At 47.5% G+C, this 8972-nt stretch overlaps 1 protein-coding gene across 1 annotated transcript in view; it reads right to left on the bottom strand.

Moving 5' to 3' along the window:
• LOC109518185 (unconventional myosin-IXa-like) overlaps window positions 1–8972 on the bottom strand; it is a 100336-nt gene that overhangs the window by 10722 nt on the left and 80642 nt on the right. Inside the window, exons 15-30 of the mRNA XM_019873881.1 lie at window positions 8485–8604; window positions 6989–7064; window positions 6665–6811; window positions 6294–6333; window positions 6071–6193; window positions 5613–5693; window positions 5410–5520; window positions 4769–4891; window positions 4531–4680; window positions 4087–4391; window positions 2887–4014; window positions 2186–2255; window positions 1688–1894; window positions 577–674; window positions 297–400; window positions 7–109 (exon numbers count right to left, since the gene is read on the bottom strand). Of these exons, the coding sequence (XP_019729440.1) occupies window positions 7–109; window positions 297–400; window positions 577–674; window positions 1688–1894; window positions 2186–2255; window positions 2887–4014; window positions 4087–4391; window positions 4531–4680; window positions 4769–4891; window positions 5410–5520; window positions 5613–5693; window positions 6071–6193; window positions 6294–6333; window positions 6665–6811; window positions 6989–7064; window positions 8485–8604 (2986 nt within the window). The remainder of the gene's footprint in view (window positions 1–6; window positions 110–296; window positions 401–576; window positions 675–1687; window positions 1895–2185; window positions 2256–2886; window positions 4015–4086; window positions 4392–4530; window positions 4681–4768; window positions 4892–5409; window positions 5521–5612; window positions 5694–6070; window positions 6194–6293; window positions 6334–6664; window positions 6812–6988; window positions 7065–8484; window positions 8605–8972) is intronic.

The raw sequence follows: 8972 nt of genomic DNA, 5'->3' as shown, positions 1-8972 counted from the left end.
CGGCGCCGCCGCTTCATCTTGGGAGACGGCTCCTTGTTCTCCTTGCTGTCCCGCCTCCCGCGCGGCGATGAGGCCTCCGCATCTGGACTGCGAGGAGGGGACGGACGCTCTGATGGACACAACACAGAAGGAAAAATAAGGTTGTTGAATGCTCTGCGGCAACCAGGTGGTTTCAGTTGGCTTTGGTTTTTTTAAACATTTTAATTTTATTTTGTTCACCAAAATGTTTTTTTTTAGTTTTCATTGAGTGTAATAACCTTGGCAGTCACCGCCGTTGTCCACAGGACATCTCTTACCGGGCGTCTCAGCAGCACTTTCACTCCTGCTGGCCAGCTTCTCCCTGGACACTTTCTTCCCGCCCTGTTTGCTTTTACTCCAGAATCGCATCTTTCCTCTCATTCTGATGAGAAAAAAAAAAAAAAAACATGCGCAAACGCACATATTGGTACATTTCAGCAGTGAATGACAAGACACATTTTTGGTCCGTCGCATTTCAAAAATCATTTCGGATGTCTGCGCACTCTGCGGCGGCTGAATGTGCACGATTGGTTTCCCTTCACCCAGGCGTCAGCTTACCTTCCATCCTGACTGGAGGTTTTCCTCAGCGCCTCGACTTTGCCCAGATCCCCCGATGACATGGTCTTATGGATCTTCTTGGGATCTTTGTGGGAATCCTGCGACGGATGATAATAGGATGAGGGCGAGAACGCAGAATGACGCGGAAGGGTTCCGACGGGGTCCTCGGCGGACGCTTCAGATGTCAGTGACGAGAAAGCCGTAACGTTTGACCCTACGATGCATCCTACGACGACGTACGCTCGCCGTATGCGCCTCACAAAAAAGGAAGGAAACTCTCAGGCGAATTTTCAAGATGGAGCTAAAATGCACGATAACCTTGACAGGTGAACTTAATATGACCTTCTTTACACTTTAGAATTCAACTCGTGTCTCCTCTGGAACATATTTGGCTCCACAGTGGATTGGGGTCGGGTGGGGTCAATGGGGGCGGGGTCAAAGCTTCTCGCAGTTGTAGTTCCACGTGGTCGCAGCATCGTCGTCGAGTGGCTAAAAAGTCTAACGGCGCTGCTATTCTCCGCTCAATAAAAACAGAGCGAAGTGGCCGCTGAGCTCAGAGTGTCACAAAGTGTCATCGGCGGGTTTGCGCGAGAGATACAGAGGGACCGGAAGAGTCACAGAAAGGCAGGGAAGTCAAGCATTGGGCGATTCATTTTGCTGTCGGTCATCTTGTTCCCCCCCCAGTAGCGGTTATAGTGCATTTTCGGTTCGTCTTGAAATTTCGCCCAACTGCCCTCACTTTTTGGGGCTGGTGATCGAGATTCTCTTTTCATGCTCTATTGAATGTTGATTAGTAACAAGGAAGAGATGGAGCACAGGAAGCGATGCTCCGGCCCAAGCGTCATTAGTTGAAACTTTTGAACCGTTCTAGCATGCATCAGCACATTTTCTCTATTTCAGGGGTTGATCAGTGGAGGCCGTGCAGCAGCTCACAGCGTCCTCGCCGTCGCGACGCTCCCTTTTCCAAGCAGAGAGAAACGTTGGAATCTTTTCAAACACACACTTTGGTCGTTACAGAGAGAGCGGGTGAAGTGAGAAGGCTCCTCCCCGAGAAGTCGACGGAGATGGCGAGAAAACGGAAGGGGGTCCCCCGTAAGGCCACGTGATTTACCATCTCGGAGTCACTGTGACAGTCGGCCTTGGGGCGGGCGCGCGGGGGGCACAGGGAGGGGGGCAGCGTGCGAGAGTGGGCGGGGACGTAGTATTCGTCGTCGTCGTCGTCCGACTGCGTGGCTCCCTCCGAGTTACAGCGCGTGAGGAAGTCGGAGCGCGTCCGGGACATGCGCGGTTTCTTTTTGGGGCCCGGGCGGCCCACCTGCTGCCGGGCAACCAAAGGAACATCAAAAGCGCAACTCCCGCAAGCCTCGGCGCATTTTCGCAATACTGGAATCCTTTTTTTTTTTTTTTTGTAACTTCACTTGCATGGAGACATATTATACAGTTTTAAAATACTTCCCCGGTGTCTTCATAAAATGTCTGTCAGTCAAAATATTTTCACTGCAATAGTAATGAAGCGATCAGGTCAGTCTTAAAAGTCAGCCTTTGTTGGCACAAGTATACAGTCGACCCGGCCGCAGCGGGTTTTGCGTGTATTGAAGTGTAACTCTACCTCTCTGGTTCTGGAATCATCTCTGAACATGGACAAAGACCTTCCCTGGTTCACCAAATCCTTGTCGGACCTGCAAAGGAATATTTGCAGTCAAATATGTATGACATGATGAAGACCTTTATTCTCAAATTTGTAAACAATATGTGCCAGGTACTCCCGGGGGGGGAAATAAAAAATTTTCCCCCCGCAATCCAAATAAATCTCGGAGAACATGTGAGTAGGTCACATTGATGGAAGCGCAAGGAATTGTCCAAAATGTTGGCTTCTTAGTGCCGCTGAAATTCCATGCTCCCAAATTTGTGGAAAAAAATACAGGGATGGCCGCTTCTTCGACCCGACAGAACACCTTGGTGACAAATTAGAGGGCTAAGGTAAAGCCTCTGATTTCACAACAGCACTGCAAAACCATAATCGATGCCTTCGTAAACTCTCGGCTGGATTATTGTAATGCATGTTATTTTGGGGTCCAGAAGTCCTCCCTCGAGCATCTCCAGTTGGTCCAAAATACTGCTGCTCGCCTCCTAACTGGAGCTCGTAGGAGTGATCATAGAACTCCATCTGTGGGCTCCCTGCCCTGGCTTCCTGGTTCATTTCAAGGACATATGCGCGTCAAGGCGGGTGAGCCAATACTTTTGCCAAACGGTAGCTAGCTATCGGAAGACGACAGGAGCTAATCTGGTCCTGCCATGTTTTGAACTTACTTGGAGAATGGAAGCTTGCGTCTGGGTGGCGAGAAGACAGCGTTGGAGGGCTTCTCCGTCATGTTGACAATCACAGTCTGGGCTGAGCTCTTCTTCTGGGCTTTGGGCGGCTTCGTGTCAAGGAGCGGACTCGGCACCCCCTTCCCGGGTGGGGCCGTTTTCTTCTTCTGCTGACCCGGGGCAACGGGAGAAACGCTGGCTTTGGGCTCCGGGGTGATCTTGATGTCCCCTTGGGAGGAGCAAAGGCCGGGTACTTTTGGACTTGCTTCATGAGGCGTTGAAGACGGCACCATGGAGGAATTCCCTTCATCAAAGGTGGACGGTGTAGTCCTTTCATTGAGTGATTCAATCGGAGATCCGACCTCCAAACCTGATATGTGTGTCAATTGGGAACTGGGACGTGTTCCTTCTGGAGTGTGGGGTACCAGCGGCCCCTCTTCCAGAGGACTCTCCTTTTGCATACTGATCAAGACCACAACAGGCTTTCGAGAGGTGGACTCCCTTCTGTCCTTGTAAGATTTGCCGGGACTTTCACAGTTTGGTACTCGAATTGGACTTTGGTCAGAAGCGATGTAAAATGTTGCCCGGGGACCCTCAGTCCTGAGAGGGGACTCCATCTTGGGCGTTTCGTTGTGGTTTGAATCTCTCGCCGGAATCTCTTGAGATTGCTGGTCTGAAATGAAACATTCCCGAGGCGCAGTCGGTTGGGATCGAAAACCTCCGGAACCTTCGGTCTCCATGTCCTCGACAGTGAACATCTCGAAGCTGTCAAGAGAGCCGAGAGGTGAAGCTCTGCGATGGTCCTCCAGGGGAAAGGTGCTGTCGTCCGGTGCCGCCTCTCCTTCAGGTGGCGTGCCAACATGGCCCGTTCGAACCTTCAGCAGCTCCAAGCTGAACTGTGCCTGCTCCAGTTCTCGCATTCGCCTGCTCTCTCTCTTAGATCGAGTCTTGTGGCTCGCCTCGTCCACACTCCGACTTTGTTCCGAGTCTTTCTCGGCGAGTGCAGAGTCGTCCGCTGGTTCGCCAGAGAGGCTCCGTACTCCATCCCGTTGCGACGGTGCCAAGTCGTCATTGGGTCCTTGAATGACGGGTGCTGGCGCTTCGCGCTGCTGCTTCAGTTCTTGCAACCTAAAGATTTGAAATTTTTACTAAATCAGGCCCCCTTCAGATCCAATCCTGCCCTCGTCCTATTTTGTGTACCTGCAGCGGGCCAGGTAACCCCGTCCCATTGCTTGCAGCAGCATCACAGTCCTGTAGGTCTCACAGTATCGTCTCCTCTCAACGAATCCCCTCCAGGCCGCCTGGACCGCGATGGCCGCCGCGGTCCTTCGACGGCAGTAGATCCTCCAGCTCCTCTGGATGGCCACCGCCGAGCGGCGCCAGCGCAGGAAGGTTCGGCGCTGCCTGCAGCGCCTCCACGCTGTCTGAAGGCACACGACCGCTTGCTCCTCCTCCAGCCTCAGATACACGGCGGATTCTCTGAGAAGGCAGCATCGCCACCATCGCTGCGGAAGAGAGCAGGAAAATGAGGCAAAAGACGTCCGTTTTTAGGGCAAGCCGCCGCTGTCGTGAAACGAAATGATCATTTGTGTACCATGACACTGATTTGACAGGAAAAACCTGCAGTCGGTTACAAACGCCCACCTGGATAATACGCGCAGCCAGCCTCATCCTGACAAAGGTCTTCCTTTCCAGGACCGCCCGGAAGCGGCGCTGCAGCATGACGATGCGCCGTAGAACTTCCTGGTGGAGGAGTGTCTGAAGACGCTGGCGCTCCGCCTCCCGCAGGAACACCTAAAGGGCGGCGGGATGTTTGCGCTCACTCACAGTCATGAGCAAACGTGACGAGAGGACACGAGGGGTGGTTTGCAGGCGTCGTTACCGTGGTGTTGCCCACTTGGTAGCCAGCCGGCATCAAATGGATCTGCCTGAAGAACTCCCTGATGCCCGACTTGGTTGCGCTTGTGCCTCGAGGCAGCAGCACATGAAAGTGACCAACAAAATCCTGCAAAGAAGATCGCCGTCAAATGTTTTTTTTTTTTTTCAAACCATGATCGTGATGATTTGAGTTGAGTGCAGAGAAGAAGACGACGATGATGTCCTCTAAAATGAAAGCTTGATTCCCCCACCACCATCCCAACCTTATTCTCTTCCTCGGCAAGCAGCGAGGGGAAGGGTGAGCAGTTACACACGGTGGAGGAGGAGCAGTTAGTAGCCCACGCGTCTTTTTGAAAAAAGTTCGACAATTACACTTTGACTTGCCAAGACAAAGTAAAACAGAAGAAGATTTGTTCACATATTTTGGGGGGGTTGTTTATTCATTTAAACCTGACATGGTACACATTTCTTAATGTGCTAAATAGGCTTTTTTTTGTTTTAAAATAAAATGGATTGCGTTCAATGGAGAAAAGAAAATGCTGTTTTTATTGTATTATAATTTTCATAACGTGATGCCACGATATTTTTGCTCATGGTGATCATACCGTCAGTTAGCAACCAAGGTCGGGCCTGGATGAGCATTACCTGGAAGGTGTACTTGATGCTGTAGCCCGATTGTCGTATCCGGACGGTCTCCAGCATTCCTGTGTATCGCAGCTGTCTGAGCACCAAGCTGTCATTAAAACGTAAGGGGAGCTGACGAAGAGAAAAAAACAATGTTTTGGTTTCAATTGAATAAAAAAGTCAAGTAAATGACATCAGTGCAATTCTAGATTTTTTTTTTTTACCTTCTCAGCATTGGAGCGGATGCACTTGACAAAGTATGGCTCTGATTGGTTGAGAGTCTCCATCAGTTTACTGAGGGAAGCCTGCAACATGCAACACACTCTTGTCTTGTCCAATCAATCCAGTTTAGTAAAACATATCATGTCAAGACGCTTTTTTAATATTTTGGAAAAGGTGACCATTTATTTTATAGTATTCTTGTTCAGTTTTTTTTTTTTTTTTTAAAGAAAAACAGGAAAAGACAAACATCTCTGACAATTGGATTCGTCAGGCATGTGTACGGATTGTTTGAATTTTCATGGGAGAAACAATCTCCTTCAATTCTGGAGAATTTTCTGTGAAAAAAAAAAAAAAAAGAAGACCTTTCCCGGCTGCTATTCGGCATGCTTTTAGCCTGGTTGATTTCGGGTGTAATTTCCAGAAAATGTCCAGCTGGGGGCACCAAAGATCAACCACTGACCTGGAACTGTGCACTGATGCTGGGCGGTTTCTTCTTCTTGTGCAAGTGAAGCAGTGACTTGGTGATGCGGTCGTGGAGCGTCACGCTGCTCAGGTGGCGCAGAGACTTGACGTCTAGCAAGTGCTATGATATTTAAAAAAAAAAAAAGGAAAAAAACCACACACCTTAGTGCAACAATAAGTATAGAAGAAGTCAAGTTTAATTATTAAAAGATGTGTCCCACCTTGGGGAGGCTGGGCTTGATTTTGCAGTTTTTGTTTCTTCTAAAGAACGAGAGAAATGATCATTTTATTAGCAGAAATTAATTGCAGAGTCAGCAACTTCATCAACCAAAAATGAAGTTAAAGAAAATGCTTGTTGGTATTCCTTTTTTGTTTGATATATAAATGAAGCGTAAATCTCACTTTCGCCCAAAAAAATCACCACTACTACTACAACCACTTAGGCCTAATAAAGAAAAAAAAAAGGGGGGTGAAGGAAAATTAAAGCCTCTGTTGGTCGAGATGGTGGTACTTGGAGAGAGAAATATTTTGGGATCATTTAGGCAATCGTAAAAAGGGTTTGACTCGACAACACGCAGGCTCGGGTTCTCACAGTAAGATTCCCTGAGCTCGTTCCAGGAGCTTGCTGTTGGACGAATTGACGAAGATGCCGTCCTCTCCCAGGGCCGTCGGGCTGCCCGCCGACGACAGGCGCCCCGAGCTCGGGCGGCGACCTTTGCAGCCGACGCCGAAACCATCCCTGCAGTGGCGGAGGAGGAATGAAAAGCGCTGAAACAACAAGACGGGCTTCCATTTTTTTTTTTTTTTTTTTTTTTGCAGATGTGTTGACGGAAGCAAAAATGAGGGAAGACCGACTGTCGGCTGCGAAGAACGTCGCGAGTTGGAAGAAGAGCGATGGATGACTTTGAGGACTCACCAGCTGGCTTTCTCGTTCGGGGCGTTGGCGCCTTGAAGGTGTGACAGCGGAGAGCGAGGATTCTTCCTGCTGATGCCTGCGCGGGACGCAAAGCGAGGAAAAGAACGTCACCGATGAACAAATGATCAGATCATTGATAAACCAAAAAAAGGAGCAATTTATGAATTTATGTCACTTCATCATTCATAAAACGACTGTAACCCCCCCGACAACCACGATGTACTTTCTATACATACCGTACCAAAATTAAATTCCCCCTATGGAACCGAATTTTTGGAGCGGAAACCCTGATGATATGGGAGCATTTTTTTTAATTAATTGAAAATGATTTAATAAACGAAATATGTGAACAAAATGGATTTCATATAAAGACTATCACTAATCAATTCTAATTCATATTATTTTTAAAAATAGTCTCAATAATTTATTTAAAAAAACACGATTGTATATTTCGCTAATTTAAAATGACTACAAAAATAATGTTAAAAAAATCTTAAATAAAACCCAAGTCAAAATATTACATACCCTATTGAAATAATAGATAAAAAATTCAAATATGTAATATGAATTTAGAAGTATTTTGAAATCAATCTGGTGACAAATTTTCATGGGGGGGGGGGGAACACATTTGACATGTTTCACTTCAACCAAATACAAACATCGTTTTTATCCTCAATCGTCTTGTCGTGTATTTTGACTTCCTCCACGATGGAACTCCCCTCGAGCCAGGAATCTTTGAGGATTTCTCTTCCGAGACGTCTTTAGGAAAAATCCTTCGCCATAACGGCAGGAACGGACGGGCACCCACACGCCGTCACGCTTATTTACAACACAAACATTTATGCGCGACAAAATCTTTTTTTCCCCCTACATTTGGACCATTTTGTCTTGTCGCACAGTTTCTGTGGAACGAATCCGATTCCGTTTCGCAACAAGTTGGAAGAAGAGAATGACACATATGGCAAAATGTGAAAGAATGTCCAGTCTTGACACGACGTGTGAGCTCCTGCCAGTCAACGGGGGACGAATTCCATTGATTTTTTTTTTTTTTTCCCGATCAGTCACAAAGGAAATTGTGCAGCCGAGGTTCTATTTCTTATGCTGTGCTGCTATCATGAAAGCTTCTCACCTGGAATCGATTTTTAAGCGTTTTCTCTTGAACTCACCTTGGAAATTTGCCGCTTATCGTAAAGCCTTTTAACAAGGCGCCAGCTTCCAAAAACGACATTAGAGACGGGTGCTTACAGGAATTTTTAAGGCTCGAAAAGCGGGCCAGTTTCACATATGACCAGTATGAGTATAATTGAATTGAGTTGGACTAATATCTTCTCTTAAATCATATCGGCGCAGACAATTTGTGGCAGGAATAGACGTTCCACGATTGCGACACTGTCCAGTTTGTTCCATAAATGTTACCAAGTTGGAGCCTCATCCTGACTAAAAAAAATAAAAAATCCTCCCTACAATTGAACGGACGCCATCGTGGCCCTACTTACTGTATTTCTCATCTTTGCACCTTTGAAGGATCTCAAGGCTCCTCTGGTGAACCGGGTGATGAAGGAAACTGAAGCTGTCGACAGTTTTGACGGTGGCGCAAGGCAGGGGGGAATCATGACCTGGCAAGAAGAAGAAGAAATTCGTCAAACGTGAAAGCAATTTGTGTCTCAAATCATCTCTGCGTTGTTGGTGACCTAATTTTGTACAGGCTCGTTCAAGGTTCGCAAAAAATCTCCCCCTATCGTTACCATCTCGGATTACCGCGGAATTCGAGAGACGTGTCGAAAACAAGTATGCTAAGTTGGTAATCGGATTGAATCATACAACGAGAGTCCGGACGTACTACATTATATTGCATTATAAATGAAGTGAATTGATGCGTGGCATTTTATTGTACACAGTAATCTGAGTGAACGGTCGCGTATCGTATCAAAACAGCAATGAACTGTATCGCATCTCATCACATCGCAACGGGAGCCAACTGCAT

The sequence above is a fragment of the Hippocampus comes genome, unplaced genomic scaffold, assembly GCF_001891065.2.
Source record: "Hippocampus comes isolate QL1 unplaced genomic scaffold, H_comes_QL1_v1.1 scaffold298, whole genome shotgun sequence".
NCBI classification, from domain to species: domain Eukaryota; kingdom Metazoa; phylum Chordata; class Actinopteri; order Syngnathiformes; family Syngnathidae; genus Hippocampus; species Hippocampus comes.
The sequence above is the reverse complement of the archived record's forward strand: the minus strand, read 5'-3'. Positions and strand labels throughout refer to the sequence as shown.